We start from the raw sequence: 21,663 nt of genomic DNA, 5'->3' as shown, positions 1-21,663 counted from the left end.
ATCGATATTCTGATATTCTTTCAGTTAATTTGGGAAATAGAAACTCAATAAAAACGAGTTTTCCAATGGTGCCCCAGGTTAATGAGTTAATAATTGCTTGATTCAGTTAATCACTAAATTAGAAACTTTTAATCATTCGATGAACAACAGTCGTCACATTGACTAATACAATGTCACGACAGCGTGTTTGCTGAAGAAAGACAAACACCCAAATAAACAGAATAGCTCAACTAAACACCACTGTAATAGAATTGAGACCTCGATATCCAATGCACGGACACAGACCTCCTTTTTTTCACAAAAAAGAAACCCGAGGAGACGGGTGACATGGAGGGCCGAATGTACCCCTGTCTCAGAGATTCCATAACATATGTCTCCATAGCCAACGTCTCCTCCTGTGACAATGGGTACACGTGACTCCTGGGAAGTGCAGCATTCTCCTGGAGGTTTATCACGCAATCCCCCCGTCGATGGGGTGGTGATTTGGTCAACCTTTTTTTTTTACAAAAGATGATAGCCAAATCAGCATATTCCGAGGGAATGCGCACAGTGGAAACCTGGTCTGGACTCTCCACCGATGTGGCACCGATGGAAACTCCTATACACCTACCTGAACGCTCCTCTGACCACCCCTGAAGAGCCCCCTGTCTCCAGGAAATGAGGGGATTGTGAATAGCCAGCCAGGGAACCTCCAGCACCACTGGAAACGGAGGTGAATCGATAAGGAAGAAACTGATCCGCTCACTATGATCCCCCTGCGTTACCATGTCCAGCGGAACCGTGGCCTCCCTGACCAGCCCTGACCCTAACGGTCGGCAATCTAAGGAGTGCACGGGGAAGGGTGGGTCTATCGGCACCAACGGAATCCTGAACCTACGGGCGAGTCCGGGATCCATAAAACTCCCAGCTGCACCTGAATCGACTAGTGCCTTATGCTGGAGAGAGGGAGAAAACGCAGGGAAAGAAATTAATAAAAACATGTGACCAACAGGGAGCTCTGGGTGAGTTTGGTGCCTACTCACCTGGGTTGGCCGAGAAGTGTTCCGCCTGCCATCTCGACTCCCAGACGGGCTCCTCCAGCACCGGTCTGAAGTGTGTCCTGTCCAACCGCAGTAGGTGCAGGAGGAGCCTCCTCCTCCGGTCCCCCTCGATGCAGCCTCTCCCAACTCCTTCGGAGTTGGAGAAGGAGGGCTGGGAGGTGGAACTGACAGGACCTCTTCTGAACGCCCGCGGGCAGCTAGCAGGTTGTCCAGCCGGAACGACAAGTCTATGAGTTTGTCGAGGGAGAGTGTGGTGTCCCGACAAGCTAGCTCCCTGCGGACATCCTCCCGGAGGCTGCACTGGTAGTGGTCTATCAGGTCCCTGTCACTCCACCCCGCTACAACGGCCAAGATCCGGAACTCCAAAGTGAAGTCTTGCGTGCTCCTCATCTCCTGTCTGAGGTGAAACAGTTGCTCACCCGCCGCTCCGCCCTCAGGAGGGTGGTCGAACACAGCCCGAAAATGGCGGGTGAACTCCGGGTAGTGGTCCCGAGCAGTGTCTGGGCCATTCCAGACTGCGTTGGCCCCTTCCAAGGCTCTACCTGTCAGACAGGAGACGAGGAAGCTCACACTCTCTTCACCCGAGGGAGTCGGATGAACGGTAGCCATGTAGAGTTCAAGCTGGAGCAAAAATCCCTGGCACCCAACCGCCGCTCCATCGTACTCCCTCGGAGACGCAACGCGCTGGGACAGGACACCGCCAGAGGAGGAGTGGGTTGCGTCGTCTGTGGGGGAGCTGGGGTTGATGTCGGGAGACCACTCCTCTCCCATCGCTCCATCCTCTCCATCATTTGGTCCATCGCCGAACCGATCCGATGGAGGACGGCTGTATGATGGAGGATGCGCTCCTCCATTGATGGAAGAGAGGTGGTCGCTGCTCCTGCTGACTCCATGTCGTGGTGCGGGCTTCTGTTACAGCTTCTAGGAGTAGTGAGTGGAGGAGTCAGGCGCAGAGATCAGAGTTAGTTCAAACGTGGTTATTTATTCCAGGAACAGAGTCATGCGCCAAACACAAGGGCGCATGAATAACCAAGTCCAACAAACTTGGTTATACATGAACAGAAAAACAAGCCCGCACAAAAGCGGGCATACCGGGTTTAAATACAAAACCCAAACAAGAAACAGGTGACACTCATCAGACAAAACTAACTGAAACAGAAAAGGGGATCGGTGGCAGCTAGTAGGCCGGCAACGATGAACGCCCGAGCGCCGCCCGAACAGGAAGAGGAATCATAACAATGGTGACCTGATAATCCTGCAATGAATAAATGGAGTCCTCCAATGGAGATGGTTTGATTCACTCATAAAGTGTAAGAAAGACAAGACCGCCCGCATATTCAAAATGTAGGAAGGTTTTTGGAAATTATGTAGGCTAACTACTAACTACTGTAATGATAATACCATGATATTGTAAATACAAGAAACGAGTAAACAAATATTTCTATACATAGTTTTCCTTTGATTGGTTTCCCCTTGCCTACTGTGAAGCATAACTCAGTGATAAATAATTACTATGCTGTAACACACGGACGGACGGACAAATATGATTCATATATTAGAATTTAAATAACACAAAATGAACTAGAGGCTAAACAATTGCCATCAAATAACCTTATACAAGAATAAAAATACAAAAACGGTATCCTAATAAGACAGACAGACAGACAGACAGACAGACAGACAGACAGACAGAGAGACAGACAGACAGACAGACAGACAGACAGACAGACAGACAGACAGACAGACAGACAGACAGACAGACAGACAGACAGACAGACAGACAGACAGACAGACAGACAGACAGACAGACAGACAGACAGACAGACAGACAGACAGACAGACAGACAGACAGACAGACAGACAGACAGACAGACAGACAGACAGACAGACAGACAGACAGACAGACAGACAGACAGATGCTCACCTGTGTCTGACATTCTCTTTAGATACCGGTAGATATGTTTGTGGAAACACTATATCATACAGAAGTCTGACTGACTTGCTTGTGTTTACCCCAGGATCCGCCGCTGGGAAAGGAAGACTAAGTGTGTTTGCTGAATGAAGACAAACACCCAAATCAACAGAAGAGCTCAACAGTGGGACCTTGCTGTTTCACCACTAGTGAACACTACACATTCTCCCTTTCCAATTTATAGACCAGGGGTCCAACTACAGGGGTGTAAACCATCCCTTTTCAAGTTACTGTACCACCAAGAGTCAGTTGTTGACCTTTCAGGGCTATGTCTGCCTGTATCCCAATAAGAATGAGTCTAGAACACATTAACACTAACAGAGGGGTCTGATGACCACAACATAACAACAAGGATTATTCTAGAACACATTAACAGTAACAGAGGGGTCTGATGACCACAACATAACAACAAGGATTAGTCTAGAACACATTAACACTAACAGAGGGGTCTGATGACCACAACATAACAACAAGGATTAGTCTAGAACACATTAACAGTAACAGAGGGGTCTGATGACCACAACATAACAACAAGGATTAGTCTAGAACACATTAACAGTAACAGAGGGGTCTGATGACCACAACATAACAACAAGGATTAGTCTAGAACACATTAACAGTAACAGAGGGGTCTGATGACCACAACATAACAACAAGGATTAGTCTAGAACACATTAACACTAACAGAGGGGTCTGATGACCACAACATAACAACAAGGATTAGTCTAGAACACATTAACAGTAACAGAGGGGTCTGATGACCAGTAACAACATAACATAAACAAGGATTAGTCTAGAACACATTAACACTAACAGAGGGGTCTGATGACCACAACATAACAACAAGGATTAGTCTAGAACACATTAACAGTAACAGAGGGGTGACCACAACATGATTAGTCTAGAACACATTAACAGTAACACAACATAACAACAAGGATTAGTCTAGAACACATTAACACATAACAAGGGGTCTGAACACATTAATGTAACCACAACATAACAACAAGGATTAGTCTAGAACACATTAACACATAACAGAGTCTAGGGTCTGATGACCACAACATAACAACAAGGATTAGTCTAGAACACATTAACAGAGGGGTCTGATGAACAGAGGGATTAGTCTGAACACATTAACACTAACAACTGATAACATAACAAAGGATTAGTCTAACAGAGGGGTCTGATGACCACAACATAACAACAAGGATTAGTCTAGAACACATTAACACTAACAGAGGGGTCTGATGACCACAACATAACAACAAGGATTAGTCTAGAACACATTAACAGTAACAGAGGGGTCTGATGACCACAACATAACAACATTAGTCTAGAACACATTAGTCTAGACCACAACATAACACATTAGAAACACTAACAGAGGGGTCTGATGACCACAACATAACAACAAGGATTAGTCTAGAACACATTAACACTAACAGAGGGGTCTGATGACCACAACATAACATAACACACACACACTGAGATGTGAATGCAAATAGAAAAATAAACAGATAAAATAGATTAACCAACATAAAAAATCATGTTATATCCCTCTGACAATTAATGGGCAGGTGCAACAAGTGGACTGACATGTGGAAAGCCTCTACTTGATTTTGACAAAGTGCAGTTTTAGCCCTGTTTATACCTGCTTCTAACAGTCTTGAGCATGTCCACATTCTCATTGTGATCTAATTGTGATATTATCGTCCTGACCACCTCCAGAGCGGTTTTTCAAATAATTTGCATAATTTGCATACAGGGAGGGACCATGATATCTGGTCACAATGTGGACACAGTGGATGGAGAAGAGACACATTTATGCAGTGGCATAAAGTACTGAAGTAAAAAATACTTTAAAGTACTACATCAGTCTTTTTTGGGGGGGGTATCTGTACTTTACCATTTATATTTTTGACAGCTTTTAATTTTACTTCATTTTATTCCTAATGAAAATAATGTACGTTTTACTCCATACATTTTCTTTGACACCCAAAAGTACTCGTTACATTCTGAATACTTAGAAGGACAGGAAAATGGTTATCCCTACTGCCTCTGATCTGGCGGATTCACTAAACACAAATGCTTCATTTGTAAATGATGTCTGAGTGCTGGAGCTGGAGTAAAGAGTAAGAGTAAATAAATAATCAGTAAATCAAAATAAAATAAAAACGATTTTGCCATCTGGTTTGCTTAATATTTTATTTATTTTTGTATTTATTTATTTTTACATTTACATTTAAGTCATTTAACAGACGCTCTTATCCAGAGCGACTTACAGGCAAGTCAGTTAAGAACAAATTCTTATTTACACTGACGGCAATATACTTGTATGTGAATTTATTTATACTTTTACTTTTGATACTTAAGTATATTTAAAACCAAATACTTTTAGACGCTTACTCAAGTAGTGTTTTACTGGGTGACATTCACTTTTACATGAGTCATTTTCAATTAAGGTTATCTTTACATCTACTCAAGCATGACAATTGGGTACTTCTTCCACCACTGCATTTATGCAATGGCTTCACCGTGGGCACAATCAGAATGCGGATAAGATCAGGACAAAGGACGCATGTTAGACCAGGTGTAAACGAGGCTTTTGGTAGCGCAGGGCACAGATGACCATGTCCGGAGTTGGAGCGTACAACCATTGGCTAAGCGAGCGCTACGTGTACATTACAGCAGCAACCGGTACCTCACATGTTTACAGTTATCTTCATCCGCGGAGTGGAACCTCAGACGCTTCTACCACTTAAGCAAAACGTGCATTCTGAAGATATTATCGATGTTCCATGGTGAAAACTATTCTTCTACATACAGAGGAATCTTACTTTCACTTGAAAGGTAAGTTAAGTTTCAATTTGTTGTCCATTCCATTTTTTCTTCATAGAAATCCAATGAAGTTATATCAATTTAAGACATTCACAGTTTTTTCAACTATTCAAATCAAAATAGCATTTCTTACTGAAAAATATTATATACAGTCCAGTCCGTAATTATTGGCACCCTTGGTAAAGATTAGCAAAAAAAAATGGTATAAAATAAATAATACAAATACTGAGCTATATTGTATGCTCAAGAAAGGAGGAAAATGTTATTATTTTATACTAATACAATTGCTCAGAGAAAGATATTTTGTGTAACAAGTAATATATATATATTTAAAAAATATGATTGGTATGCTTGTTTTCAATAGATTTCAATACCTCACCTATCGAGAATAACTGCACTGAGCCTTTTTCTAACATGTTTTATGAGATTGGAGGACACATTGGGAGGGATCTTAGTCCACTCCTCCATACAGAATCTTTCCAGGTCCTTGATATCCGTGCACTTATGGACTCTCCTTTTCAATTCAAACCACAGGTTTTCAATGGGGTTCAAATCCGGAGACTGAGATGGCCATTGCAAAATGCTGATTTTGTGGTCATTTAACCATTTCTTTGTGGATTTTGATGTGCGCTTGGGGTTATTGTCATGCTGGAAGATCCACATTGCTAAACGGCATTGGCACTTGGATTAGAATCTGTGCTATAGTCAGATTACATTAAAACAAGAGCTCTTCGGCCACGCGTCACTGGGCAGCTCGGGCCCGGGTTTCTCTTTGTAATCCATAATAGTTTTCAAGCCCTGCCACATCCGACGAGCGTCGGAGCCGGTGTAGTAGGATTCAAACATTGTCCTGTATTGACGCTTTGCCTGTTTGATGGTTCGTCTGAGGCTATAGCGGGATAAAAAATATTAAAACATACAGTAAAGCCGCTCATCATTTACCATGCAGTCATCTAACAGACTCACATCCAGAGTGACCCAAAAGGGAACATCGACAGATCTCCCACCAAGTCAAAACGGGCGCTCGAACCACCGACCTATCTGCCACCGGCTATGCTTCTAACCGCCAGGCCATCAACCATCCCGAGAACCACGCCCCCACCCCGAAAAAAACCCTCCCAACCACTGTCCCCCAATGCATCATCAATCAACAAAATGAACAAAAGAGCAAAAAGAGAATGTGTACACACGTACAAACACCTGCTCATCAACAGCCTCAGGCAAACAATCATTGGATGTAACAGCATTGCTCCTCAGCATCATTCAAACATTTCTTATAAGTGTCTGGATTAGTGTTCCGCTCCATGTAATCCATGACTTCTGGTTGGGATATGTACGTACGGTCATTGTGGGGACGACGTGGGGACACTTATTTATGAAGCCAGTGACTGAGGTGGTATACTCCTCAATGCCATCGGATAAATCCCGGGAACACATTCCAGTCTGTGCTAGCAAAACAGTCTTGTAGCGTAGCATCTGCTTCATCTGACCACTTCCGTATTGAGCGAGTCACGGGTACTTCCTGCTTTAGTTTTTGCTTGTAAGAAGGAATCAGGAGGATCAAATTATGGATAGATTTGCCAAATGGAGGGCAGAGTAGAGCTTTGTACGCGTCTCTGTGTGTGGAGATACGGTGGTCTAGAGTTTTTTCCCCTCTGGTTGCACATGTGACATGCTGGTAGAAATTAGGTCAAATGGATTTAAGTTTGCCTGCATTAATGTCCCCAGCCACTAGGAGCGCCGCCTCTGGATGAGCATTTTCTTGTTTCCCTATGGCCTTATACGGCTTGTTGAGTGTGGTCTTAGTGCCGACATCGGTTTGTGGTGGTAAATAGACAGCTACGAAATATACAGATGAAAAGTCTCTTGGTAGATAGTGTGGTCTACAGCTTGGGTACTCTACCTGAGGCGAGAGATCTAAGATCCCTCCTTATGTGTTCTCTAATTTCATATAACGTTTGACATCTTACCCCAGTCTAAGAAATAAACCTCCCATGCCACTCTGTCAACATCACGGCAAATCTCATGCGAGTGCATTCCATCTATTGGCACAATGGACAGTTTTTAACATCTCGTCCCGTGTTTTATGATTCTGATTATCTGGACCAGTCCAGTGACTGCTGTGAAAGGACAGCTGACAACATAGGAAAGTCTGTGTGACAGCTTGGAGAGACAGCTGACCGGAGGGAATAGACCCCGCTGGGGCTGTCATGGGTTAGCTACCCATGTTGGCAGTCTCCGACGCTGTTTCAGTATGTTGGAGACACCCGCTAAGTGCTACTGAAAGTCAACAAAGGAACATACCCCTAGAGCCTGCGAGAGCTGGGGCGCAAGATGGCTCAACGACTGATCACACGGTTACGGACCCAGGAACGGAAACGACTACGAGTAGGAACACAGCACATGAGACAACCATAACAGCAGCTGGACACACACTTCAGGTGTGCAGCTGTGGTTGGGAGAGAGTAACATCGGCAAGGGGGTTAAGGATCCATCAAGGGAGGAAAAGGTGCTTGTTAGAGAAGCAGAGACAGGGACCTCGCATTGACCAGTACTTCTTACGAAGCAGCCAGTCAAATCAGTCGAATGAAGCACAGCGACGGGACGCAAACCAAAGTTCGCAGAGCATCAGCACCCCTGTAACTGAGGAGGATAACACAAGCACAGAAATGCCGGTGGATGAACTTACCCAACCACAGAGACCTCTAAAAGAGGAAAAGATCAAAGGGCACAGACCGAGTGTGAAGTGGCCCAAAGCCGTTGAAAAGAGAGAGTGGGAAACAATCAACAACGACCTGACAAAAATCTTGGAACAACAGGTAGGAAAAGCAGAGAAAAAGCTTGAAAGGATGGGAGACATTATCTACCACTACGGAGAAGAGCGCTTTGGCGTAAACGAAAGGAGAAGTGGCAAGACACCTCCCGCGCCAGCCAAATCTAGGAGACAGCAGGAGATCGAGATACTTGTCAGAGAGAGAAGGCAGCTGAGGAAGCAGTGGAAGAAGGCCTCTGATGCAGAGAGAGAAGGTCTCATGCTACTCCAAGCAGACATTAAATGTCGGCTGGCAACCTTGCGAAGAGCGGAAAACTTAAGGAAACTTCGTAGGAAGAAGGAACACTCAAGAACACGGTTCTATAAAAACCCCTTTAAGTTTGTCAAAGATCTCTTCGCAAAGGAAAAGTGCGGAATCCTAAAAACTACAAAGCCTGAACTGGAAGAACATCTGAAAAAGGTCCACCAGGACATGAAAAGGCATGAGCAGATAATCATCCCACATGACATCCCACCTATTCAACCACCAGAATTCAATCTGGACACTGACCCTCCAAAATGGAGGGAAGTAGAGAACGTTGTCCGAAGAGCAAGAGCGGCCTCGGCTCCTGGGCCTAATGGAGTACCATACAAGCTCTACAAGAACGCCCCGGATGTTCTACGCTTTCTTTGGAGGCTCATGAGGATAGTGTGGCAGAAGGAAATAATACCAAAGGCATGGCGAAGGGCTGGTGGTGTGCTAATCCCGAAAGAGAAGGATGCGACAGACATCAGTCAATTCCGACCAATCTCCCTTCTCAACGTCGAAGGGAAGATCTTTTTCAGTATAATAGCACAGAGGCTGTCCACTTATCTGGAAAGGAACAAGTACATTGATACATCTGTACAGAAAGCAGGCATTCCTGGTTTCTCTGGTTGCCTGGAACATACTAGTATGATTTGGCACCAGATCCAAACAGCTAAGAAGGACAAGAGAGACCTCTATGTCATCTTCCTCGACTTGGCCAATGCCTTTGGCTCAGTTCCCCATGAACTCCTCTGGGAATCCTTCAACATTTTCCACGTACCAGAACCCATCACTACACTGGTAAAGGCCTATTTCCAAGACCTGCAATTGTGTTTCACAACACCTGACTTCACAACAACATGGCAGCGCTTGGAAGTAGGCATAATGGCAGGCTGTACAATTTCTCCTCTGGCCTTCACTATGGCCATGGAAGTCATCATCAGGGCATCGAGATGGGTGGTCGGTGGTGAGAGAACTAAGGAAGGGCTCCGTCTCCCACCTATCCGAGCATACATGGATGACATGACTACACTGACCACCACTGCAGCATGCACCAGGCGGCTACTTGCAAAACTGCAGGATAACATCAAGTGGGCACGGATGAAAATCAAGCCAAGCAAATCTCGAAGCATCTCCATAGTCAAGGGACAGCTTAAAGATGTGAGGTTCTGCATTGGAGATGACCCGATACCAACGGTGTCTGAGCAACCCATCAAGAGCCTGGGTAGATGGTACAACGAAAGCCTCCGGGATAAAGATCAAGTGCAGCAAGTAAGGCAGGACATCGCCGACGGTCTTGAGAACATCAACAAGACCCTACTGCCTGGGAGGCTCAAGCTCTGGTGCCTACAGTTTGGACTTCTCCCCGGATAATGTGGCCACTCACCGTCTATGAGGTCCCAATAACAACAGTGGAGAAGATGGAGCGAACCATTACCTCATACGTGAAGAAATGGCTGGGTGTCCCACGATGCCTGAGTAACATCGGCCTCTATGGCAAAGGGGTCCTTGAACTACCTCTTACAAGTCTAACGGAGGAGTACAAGTGCTCTAAAGTAAGACTTCAGATGACATTGAAGGACTCCAAAGACCAGACCATTAGCAAGGCTGCACCTCCCCTACAAACTGGACGGAAATGGACATCATCCAATGCTGTGCAGCAAGCAACATCAGCCCTGAGACACCAAGACATTGTGGGGAATATCCAGCATGGAAGAGGAGGCTTTGGCCTGGCAGCAAGCAAACCAACGTTCCATAAGGCAACAACATCTGAACGCAGGAAGCTGGTGGTCGAGGAGGTGCGCAGACAGGAGGAGACTGCAAGAAGTGCAAAGGCTGTCTCTCTTGCTAAACAAGGGCAATGGACGCGGTGGGAAGGCCTGGAGAGGAGAAAGATCAACTGGAGTGAGCTTTGGCAAATGGAGGCAAGCAACATCAGCTTCATCATAAGAGCTGTTTATGATGTGCTTCCATCACCAAAAAATCTACATCAATGGTATGGCGAGGACTCGACCTGCCCCCTCTGCCCAGCTCCAGCGACTCTCAGGCATATAATGACAGGTTGCAAGACCAGCCTCTCACAAGGCCGCTACACCTGGAGGCACAATCAGGTCCTCAAGAGCCTGGCTGCAGCACTTGAGACCAAGAGGAGTGCAACAAATTCATTACCTCCAAAAACAAGCAATCCCGTCAAAACAACAACATTCATCCGGGAGGGACAGAAAAGGCCCAAGTATCCTCCTACAAAGCCAGAAACTGGACACCTAGCTATGGCCCGGGACTGGAAGATGCTTGTCGATATTGGCCAGCAACTCATTTTTCCACCTGAGATTGCTTCTACCAACCTTAGGCCAGACATGGTACTCTGGTCCCCTTCACGAAAGGCTGTGTACATCATAGAGCTCACAGTCCCGTGGGAAAACTCTGTTGAAGAGGCCTACGAACGTAAGAAACTGCGTTACACAGAGTTGGCAGCAGACGCAACTCAGCGTGGCTGGAATGCAAAAGTCTGGCCAGTTGAAGTGGGATGCAGAGGATTCGTGGCTTCTTCCATCATCAGGTTGCTGAAAGAACTTGGAATCCATGGACAGGCTCTGCGGCAGACCGTCAGAGCAGTTTCTCAAGCAGCTGAAAGAGGTAGCCAGTGGATCTGGATCAAACGGAAGGACCCTTGCTGGGCTATAACTTCATGACCCCTCACCCCCACCTGAGAACTCAATTCAGATCCCTCCAACTTGAGGAGGGCATATGAGGTATGCGGTCAGCTGTATGGCTGGCTCAGAGAAGAGGACGCCCCTGCCTTGCACAGTCCTGTGGGACATCTTAATTGGGCATGGGACACAAGCTAAGGCTTGATCACCCTTTAGCTGGCCACCTTTGATGAGGGTGTTTAGTGATTAAAGGCCGAAACACCCACTGATTCGAAGGCACACTACTGAGGATGTGTCCCAAAAATTGACATCTTACCCCAGTCTAAGAAATAAACCTCCCATGCCACTCTGTCAACATCACGGCAAATCTCATGCGAGTGCATTGCATCTATTGGCACAATGGACAGTTTTTAACATCTCGTCCCGTGTTTTATGATTCTTAGAAAAAGGCTCAGTGTCATTATCCTCGCAATGTGAGGTATTGAAAGTTATTGAAAACAGGGTTGCAAATAATTTAGACCTCTATTTAAAAAAATATATATTTTTACTTGTTAAATCAAATTTGCCATATGTATGTTATTTGTATAAAAATATTATCAATCTAACCTTAATAATCTTTTCATAGTAAGCAAAAGCCTAAAAGTGTTACTTTGTTACCCAACTCATCATCACAATGAAATAATACTGAATGTATCATTTCTGTAAATACTACAGTATGTAGTTGGTTTTATGCAGTGAAAAAAATGTTAGAATAACTTGCTGTATAGTAGAATAGCCCCTTGCAGTGATTTCACCTGTAACCATGTTACATGAATGGCGTCTGATGAAGCATACCAGTAGGCCAACAGCCTTCACACAGACACACGATTTCACATCATAGATAGTCTATATCTCAGACAGGTTTACTGTTAATCTCACACAGTGACCTGCAATTTAAAGGAGCAATCTGTGATTGCTACATCTGCGATTGCTACATGCAACTGTCGTACGCCATCAGAATCCAAAATATATGCTTGTTTTACTCAATTGTTTGTAAACCAACAATGTATAGTCTCAAGGCATGTTTAAAACTACAACTGTGATGTCATAGATGGTCAGTCCTTGCATTCATAGCTCTGTTTATGAATTTGAAAGTGGTAACATTTCTTCAGTGCCAGCCCTCAGCTGTTTACCAAATCAGTGGCGGGGTGACGCTTTGTCGTCTGAAGTGCACATTTCCCCTTTAAGTTATGAGATGGAGTACACAAGGGTAAAATCTCTCTCCCCAAAATTGTGCTGTACTTTTCTGTCCCCTGTCTGTATTAAAAGAGCGTAACCTTGAGTTGGGTATTATCTGGAGGCCTGGGTAACCTACAGTAGGATAAGACAGGTGGAGATTACAATATAGCATTTTCACACACTGGCTGATTAGATAGACACTGTATTTTTACATTTTTCTTCACGTCAAAAGAAAATACATCTTCATTTAAAACTGAATAAAAACAATTCTAAAAAGGCCATATTTCTGTCTTATTGTAATATAACATATATAACTCATCATTAATCATCATAAACAGCTTAGTTCCATTAGCTAATTACAATGTAATTACAGTTTAATCAGCATTTCACGGTGAGGTTTACACTTGTTGAATTCGGCGCATGTGATGAAGTTTGATTTGATTTTAGAACTTGGGTTTGTCAATTCGTAGTTGTTTTTCTGAGTAATAAGGACTCAAACTCAAGTACCCCTGTATAGTTTTATTTAAAAAAAAATATTTCCCCTTTATTTAACCAGGTAGGTCAGGTAGGCTAACTGCGACCTGGCCAAGATAAAGCAAAACAAAAACAACAAGAAAGAGTTACACATGGGATAAACAGATGTACAGTCAATAACACAATATAAAAATCTGTATACAGTGTGTGCAAATGAAGTAAGGAGGTAAGGCAGTAAATAGGCCATAGTGGTGAAGTAATTACATTTTAGCAATTAACAATGGAGTGATATGACTTAAATGTAATGTAAATGTAAATATATGTGCAGATGAGGATGTGCAAGTAGAAATACTGGTGTGCAAAAGAGCAGAAAAACAAAAACAAATATGGGGATTAGGTAGGTAGTTGGATGGGCTATTTACAGATGGGCTGTGTACAGCAGCAGCAATCGGTAAGCTGCTCTGACAGCTGACACTTAAAGTTAGTGAGGGAGATATGAGTCTCCAACTTCAGTGATTTTTGCAATTCGTTCCAATCATTGGCAGCAGAGAACTGGAAGAAAAGGCGGACAAAGCAGGTGTTGGCTTTGGGGAGGACCCGTGAAATATACCTGCTGGAGCGCGTGCTACGGGTGGATGTTGCTACGGTGACCAGTGATCTGAGATAAGGCAGAGTTTTACCTAGCAGAGATGTATAGATGACCTGGAGCCAGTGGGTTTGGCGACAAATATGTAGCGAGCACCAGCCAAATAGACTGCATCCAATTTGCTGAGTAGAGTGTTGTAGGTTATTTTGTAAATTACATTGCCAAAGTCAAGGATCGGGAGGATGGGTATGTTTGGCAGCATGAGTAGAGGCTTTGTTGCGAAATAGGAGGCTGATTCCAGATTTCATTTTGGATTGGAGATATTTAATGTGAGTCTGGAAGGAGAGTTTACAGTCTAACAACACCTAGGTATTTGTAGTTGTCCACATATTCTAAGTCAGAACCGTCCAGAGTAGTGATGCTAGTCGGGCGGGCGAGTGTGGGCAGCGATTGGTTGAAGAGCATGCATTTAGTTTTACTAGTGTTTAAGAGCAGTTGGAGTCCACGGAAGGAGTGTTGTATGGCATTAAAGCTCGTTTGGAGGTTTGTTACCAGTGTCCAAAGAAGGGCCAGATGTATACAGAATGGTGTCGTCTGCGTAGAGCTGGATCAAATAATCACCCGCAGCAAGAGTGACATCATTGATATATACAGAGAAAAGAGTCGGCCCGAGGATGCCGTGGCCGCTTTCCAATCTTTAGGAATCTCAGACGATACGAAAGAGAGTTTGAACAGACTAGTAATAGGGGTTGCAACCATGGCGGAGGATAATTTTAGAAAGAGAGGGTCCAGATTGTCTCGCCCATCTGATTTGTAGGATCCAGATTTTGCAGCTCTTTCAGAACATTAGCGGTCTGGATTTGGGTGAAGGAGAAGTGGGGGGGCTTGGGCCAGTTGCTGCGGGGGTGCAGAGCTGTTGGCCAAGGTTGGGGTAGCCAGGTGGAAAGCATGGCCAGCCATAAAGAAATGCTTATTGAAATTCTTGATTATCGTGGATTTATCGGTGGTGACAGTGTTTCCTAGCCTCAGTGCAGTGGGCAGCTGGGAGGAGGTGCTCTTATTCTCCATGGACTTCACAGTGTCCCAAAACATTTTGGAATTAGTGCTGCAAGATGCACATTTTGTTTGAAAAAGCTAGCCTTTGCTTTCCTAACTGACTGTGTACATTGGTTACTCACTTCGCTGAAAAGTTGCATATCGTTGGGACTATTTAATGCTAGTGCAGTACGCCACAGGATGTTTTTGTGCTGGTCAAGGGCAGTCAAGTCTGGAGTGAACCAAGGGCTATATCTGTTCTAAGTTCTAAATTTTTCAAAAGGGGCATGATTATTTAAGATGGTGAGGAAAGCACTTTTAAAGAACAACCATGCATCCTCTACTGACGGGATGAGGTCAATATCCTTCCAGGATACTCAGGCCAGGTCGATTAGAAAGGCCTACTCGCAGAAGTGGGAGTGTTTGACAGTGATGAGGGGTGGTTGTTTGACTGCGGACCTATAATGGACGCAGGCAATGAGGCAGTTGTTGCTGAGATCCTAGTTGAAAATAGCAGAGGTCTATTTAGAGGGCAGGTTGGTTAGGATATCTATGAGGGTGCCCATGCTTATGGAGTTTGGGTTGTACCTGGTAGGTTCCTTGATCATTTGTGTGAGATTGAGGGCATCTATCTTAGATTGTAGGATGGGCGGGGTGTTAAGCATATCCCAGTTTAGGTCACCTAACAGTACGAACTCTGGAGATAGATTGGGGGCAATCAATTCACATATGGTGTCCAGGGCTCAGCTGGGAGCAAGCGGCAACAGTGAGAGACTTATTTCTGGAGAGATGGAATATTAAAAGTAGAAGCTTCAACTGCTTGGGCATAGACCTGGATACTATGACAGAACTCTGCAGGCTATCTCTGCAGTAGATTGCAACTCTGCCCCCTTTACCAGTTCTATCTTGATGGAAAATTTTGTAGTTGGGGATGGAAATTTCAGAATTTTTGGTGGTCTTCCTAAGCTAGGATTCAGACATGGCTAGGACATCAGGGTTGGCAGAGTGTGCTAAACCAGTGAATAAAGCAAACTTAGGGAGGGGGCTTCTGATGTTAACATGCATGAACCCAAGGCTTTTGTGGTTACAGAAGTCAACAAATGAGAGTGCCTGGGGACACACAGGGCCTGGGTTAACCTCTATATCACCAGAGGAACAGAGGAGGAGTAGGATGAGGGTACGGCTATAGGAAATGGTCGTCTATTGCGTTGGGAACAGAGAATAAAAGGAGCAGATTTCTGGGCATAGTAGGATAGATTCAGGGCATAATGTACAGACAATGGTATGGTAGGGTGCGAGTACAGTGGAGGTAAACCTAGGCATTGAGTGACGATGAGAGAGGTTGCATCTCTGGAGGCACCAGTTAACCTCTTGCTCCTACCTGACACGCAGGCGTCCCATCTAGAAATCTGGAAATGCAAATGCTCTACGCTAAATGCTAATAGTACTAGTTAAAACTCAAACGTTCATTAAAATACACATGCAGGGTATTGAATTAAAGCAACACTTGTTGTGAATCCAGGCAACAAGTCCGATTTTTAAAATGCTTGTCGGCGAAAGCATGAGAAGCTATTATCTGATAGCATGTAACACCCCAAAAGACCCGCAGGGGACGTAAACAAAATAATTAGCATAGTCGTCGCTACATAAACCGCACAAATAAAATATAAAACATTCATTACCTTTGACCATCTTCTTTGTTGGCACTCCTAGATGTCCCATAATCACTATTGGGTCTTTTTTTCTCTCGATTAAATCGGTCCATATATAGCCTAGATATCGATCTATGAAGACTGTGTGATAAACGGAAAAAAATAGCGTCTTATAATGTAACGTCATTTTTTAAAATTAAAAAAGTTGACAATAAACTTTCACAAAACACTTCGAAATACTTTTGTAATGCAACTTTAGGTATTAGTAAACGTTAATAAGCGATCAAATTGATCACGAGGCGAAGTATATTCTTTAGCTGTCTGTCTGGAAATAATGTCCGGGTAAATCTCAACCAAAATATCCGGTCGGAGGCTTGAATAAATGGCTTGTCTCTTCTTCGTTTGACCAAGAAACAAAGCCTAGGCAAATGACAAGACTGTTGACATCGTGTGGAAGCTGTAGGTATTGCAACCTCAGCCCCATTTATTGTGGTTCGCCTTTATCAATGGGTTGAAGTGGCGGATGGATATATATTTCCATTTTCAGTGATCAGATTTTCCTGCGCTTTTCGATGAAACGCACGTTCTGTTATATTCACAGCCGTGATTTAACCAGTTTTATAAACGTCTGAGTGTTTTCTATCCACACATACTAATCATATGCATATACTATATTCCTGGCATGAGCAGCAGGGCGCTGAAATGTTGCATGATTTTTACCAGAATGTTCGAAAAAGTAGGGGGTAGGAGTAACAGGTTAAGCTAGGTGAAGTCTCCGCATGTGTAGGGGTGGGACAAAGGGGCTATCTAAGGCATGTTGAGCGGGACTAAGGGCACCGCAATAATATAAAACAATGAGAGCTTCCCTAAACAACAGTATACAAGGCATATTGACATTAGAGAGAGGCATAAAGCAACCACAGGTGTTGATTGGGGGAGCTAAAACAACAAAGGGTAAGACAACAACGGATAAACAGCTAAGACAACAACAACGGGTAAATGGCGATGAATGGGCAGAGAGGGTCAGTTAGCTACACACAGGCCTGTGTTCGAGGCTGGGGCCAACAGATAAACAAAATGAAGTACAGTGTTAATGAACAGTCCAGCAGGCATCAGCAGTGTAGTTGAGTGATCATAGGGGACAATGAGCAGCAATAGATGAAACAGGGAGCCGTTCGGTAGTAGTTACTACGCTAGGCGAGCGGGAGACACAGCGTTCAGAAAGCTAGCGGGCCAGGGCCAGCAGATGGGTCTTCACCTACATCCACAACGCAGAAGCCAGTGGACCAGTCGTGTTGGATCGGCGGGGCTCCGTGTCGACAAAGGGTCCAGGCCAATTGGCAAGAGAGTATTGTAGTTGGTGTGCTTCGTTGGCTAGCCGGGAGATGGGCCTAGCTCGAGGCTAGCTCGAGGCTAACTGGTGCTTGCCTCTGGACAGAGGCGTTAGCCACAATAGCCACTCGGTAGCAGCTAGCTAGCTAGATCCAGTGTAATGGTCCAGAGCTTGCAGTAGGAATCCGGTGATGTAATGGAGAAAAGCAGTCTGATATGCTCAGGTCTGATAGCACGCTGTGCAGACTGGAAGGTATTATCCGTGTTAAATGGCTAGTGTCTGAGCTAAACGTAGCCAGTAGTAGCTAACAATGACTAAATAGCTAGTAGCTAATTAGCTGGCTAGCTTCTGATGGCTTGCCTCTGGAGGTTCCAGTTATACGGTCTAAAAAAAATTGCAGATCCGTACCACATTGGATGAGGCGAGTTGCAGAAAGGTATATTTAATTTGAAAATGGAAAAAAGAGATTGAAATATATACAAAAAATGAAATAAATGATATATATAGCCTCATTATTGTTATTTTATTATTATAATTTTTTAAAACTTTAGTTAATTTAGTAAACATGTGACAAATAAAATTTGATTGGATGATTTGATTTGAGAGTGGAAGGAGAAAATGGTGGTCAAAAAACAGCATATTTCAACGTGAGTATTTACTAATCTGTAACACTGTAGCCCTCAGGGCAAAGGCACTGCCACTTGTTTGCTTATCTCTTCCTTGACAAGTCCTTTCTATAACCAGTTGTTGTTTCTGTTGTCTTCCAAGGCTGTTGTGAGGATGAGGGGTAACTAAATCAGGCTGAAGGATGAAGTCTAAAGGGAAGGTCCCTATGTCATGCAGAAAACCCTGGACCGAGCCAGACCTGGACCTTGAATCAGAGAACAGAGAACCAGGCACCAGCGAACAGGAGGGCTCTGAGGATTCGGCCCGTATTGGAGGCTCCTGGAGAGGCATTCTGAGGGGCGGGGACCGCGAGCGAGGCGGAGGTGGTGGCACCACCCACGGCCCCCACAGACACCGACGGGCTCACAACAGCAACAAAGAACGCAACGTCCGGCGGCTGGAGAGCAACGAGCGGGAGCGCCAGCGCATGCACAAACTTAACAACGCCTTCGAGGCTCTTAGAGAGGCCATTCCACATGTCAAAATGGACAAGAAGCTCTCCAAGATCGAGACGCTGACATTGGCTGAGAACTACATCAAGTCCCTGACCTCCATCATCCTGGGGATATCTAGCGCCCGCCTGCCTCCTGGTGAGACACCGACAGAGGCTAGCGCTGCCAGACTGCTCCAGTGTTACCAGCAGCACCTGGAGGAGGACGGGGATGAGAGCCTGTCTCAATTCCTCACCCAGATCCACAGCTTCAGCCAGGAGAGCTAACAGCTAGCCTCAGTTCCTCACCCAGATCCACAGCTTCAGCCAGGAGAGCTAACATCTAGCCTCAGTTGCTCACCCAGATCCAAAACTTCAGCCAGGAAAGTTAATAGCCAGCAGGTGCTAACTCCACAGCCAAAGAGTTGAAGCATCCAGGCTTGACTTGGGGAACGAATCTCAACTGAAATCCTATCTACCATATTGTACACTGCTACTCTACTTATGACCATGGCCAAAAGTAGTGCACAGATTGGGGAAAGGGTGTCATCTGAGATGCAGCCTTATACTCTGACAAGCTAGTGAGCTATAGTGACATACCTGACCATGCACAAAATGGAGCACACAGGAAGGTGAGGTGATTTGGAGCACTGAACCCTTGACATTCATTCTCAGAAACGTAATGGTGGAGTACAAGTGAAGACAGACACAGGCAGCCTGTGGACTATGTCAGATTAGACAAAGGCCTAGCCAGAACTGTGACAGACAGAATCTCCATGAAGGACCATGATATAACTTCTAGAACAGGGGAACTTAAAGTTCATCTCACGTGGGATTCTGATTCTGATATGTGGTGAGAACCAAATCAAAGAACATTCCAGCGCCATTTAATCTGTTTTCTTTATTTTTTTCTGTCATTTTTCCTAGCTGCCGATTAACTGTAGTTACCTGATTGGTCAGAAATGTAAAATAACTGATTGTTAAAGTATAGTTCTCCAGCATACACTGTAGCCCACAAGGGCCCAAGCTGTGTATATAGGACAGGCCACCCCTGCTGTATATAGGACAGGCCACCCCTGCTGTAGATAGGACAGGCCACCCCTGCTGTAGATAGGACAGGCCACCCTAGCTGTAGATAGGACAGGCCACCCCTGCTGTAGATAAATAAATGTTTTCAACCTTTTAGGAACAATGTTTGTTTTCCCAGCTGAGCACAACCTCTGGACATAACAGTCACATACAGGACAAGGATATGCGTACCTATACTGGTCCCACAGACTGTCTCTCGACACAACAGTCAAGTACAAGACAAGGATATAATTCCCTATACTTGTCCCACAGACTTTAGTCAAATACTGTACTGTTTAAGGGAGGGAAAGAATACACACTGTAATTTAAACAAAGTGTAAATTATTAGAAACATATTTGTATGTATATATTTTATTTGGGGGTGGTTGACACAGTTATTAAATTGCAGAGTGGAAGACAGGTAGGTGGGACAAACAGTTTGAATGGTTGGAGCAGGGAATTGAACTCATGCCTCTGGTGGGAAGAGGAAGCCAGCAGTGTTATCGCTAGACCACAGGATCTACACAGAGCCATATGTGTACATGTCAAAATGTACAGTATGTGTTGACCAAGTTGTTTTACCTCCATGACCCTATGGTATCTTGTGTTTTTATGGTTCTGGGACATGGATGTCTAGCTCAGTTGGTAGAGCATGGGGCTTCCAATGCCAGGATAGTGGGTTCAATTACCACCTGTACACAGATAGTATGCAAACATGACTAAGTTACCTGGAATAAATGCATCAGCTAAATGGCATATTTTATTAGAACAGTGGTGTGTGTGTGAAAGGTGAATGTAATAATGATGTTGCTCTTACAATGTGTGTTTGAATGATACTTCTGTAATGTCTTTGCAATCCTGAGTTCTCCTGAGACTCCAAGAAAGTGTGAATTGAAAAATGTAAAACGAGAATCTTCCTTATCAATAATTACATTTATTGAGAGGACATTGACCATGCACACTATTAGAAGGAAGAAATATATAGCTCAATAACACCCTTGTTGGAGTTGGAACAGTACCGGCTTATAGTGTTCTATTTTACACCATAATCAACAAAAGCAATGGAATCCTCAAGTGAAAAGTCCGATAGACTTCTGATTTTCATGCTATGGTTGTACCCCCTTCACATCCCAACCTATACGTGTCATGTGTCCCTCCTTTAGGATAAATCCTGTACTGTAGTAACAGCAGTATGTACTCAGTGTCATTATCAAACAATGCACTTGTTGTATTATGAACTGCTATAGGAAGATAAAGTGACAGTATTCACAGATATACAGTTTTCTGGACAATGAATGATTTGTAGTTGCAGTATATCAGTCACTATTGGATCTTCATCTTTCAGTTACAGCAGTAAGATGAATGAATGCCCAAACGTGATAGTTTCAGCCTTTGTGGTTTAAAGATAATAGTTAATATGACTTAATATGACTGATATTTTCTGATTTTTATATATCAATGTACAATAACCCAACCTTGAAATATCACAATGAAAACATTTATACTATACTCGTATTCAGATTTATAAAAAATATATATATATTTGTTCTTTCCACCAACCCCTTCATGTGTGTTGGCTGCCAGTCACGTGTGTTGGCTGCCGGTCACGTGTGTTGGCTGCCGGTCACGTGTGTTGGC

General features: G+C 44.2%; 1 protein-coding gene across 1 annotated transcript; it reads left to right on the top strand.

Annotated features, from left to right (window-relative positions):
* Window positions 1–5,730: 5,730 nt before the first annotated feature.
* LOC124038559 (class A basic helix-loop-helix protein 15-like) lies at window positions 5,731–21,641 on the top strand. The gene is made up of 2 exons (XM_046354578.1): window positions 5,731–5,865; window positions 18,630–21,641. Exon 2 carries the CDS (start codon window positions 18,670–18,672, stop codon window positions 19,243–19,245), a length of 576 nt encoding a protein of 191 aa, XP_046210534.1. The 5' UTR covers window positions 5,731–5,865; window positions 18,630–18,669; the 3' UTR covers window positions 19,246–21,641.
* The last annotated feature ends 22 nt before the right edge of the window (window positions 21,642–21,663 follow it).

This window comes from Oncorhynchus gorbuscha, linkage group LG06 (assembly GCF_021184085.1).
Source record: "Oncorhynchus gorbuscha isolate QuinsamMale2020 ecotype Even-year linkage group LG06, OgorEven_v1.0, whole genome shotgun sequence".
NCBI classification, from domain to species: domain Eukaryota; kingdom Metazoa; phylum Chordata; class Actinopteri; order Salmoniformes; family Salmonidae; genus Oncorhynchus; species Oncorhynchus gorbuscha.
This window is presented reverse-complemented; position numbering and strand designations above follow the sequence as displayed.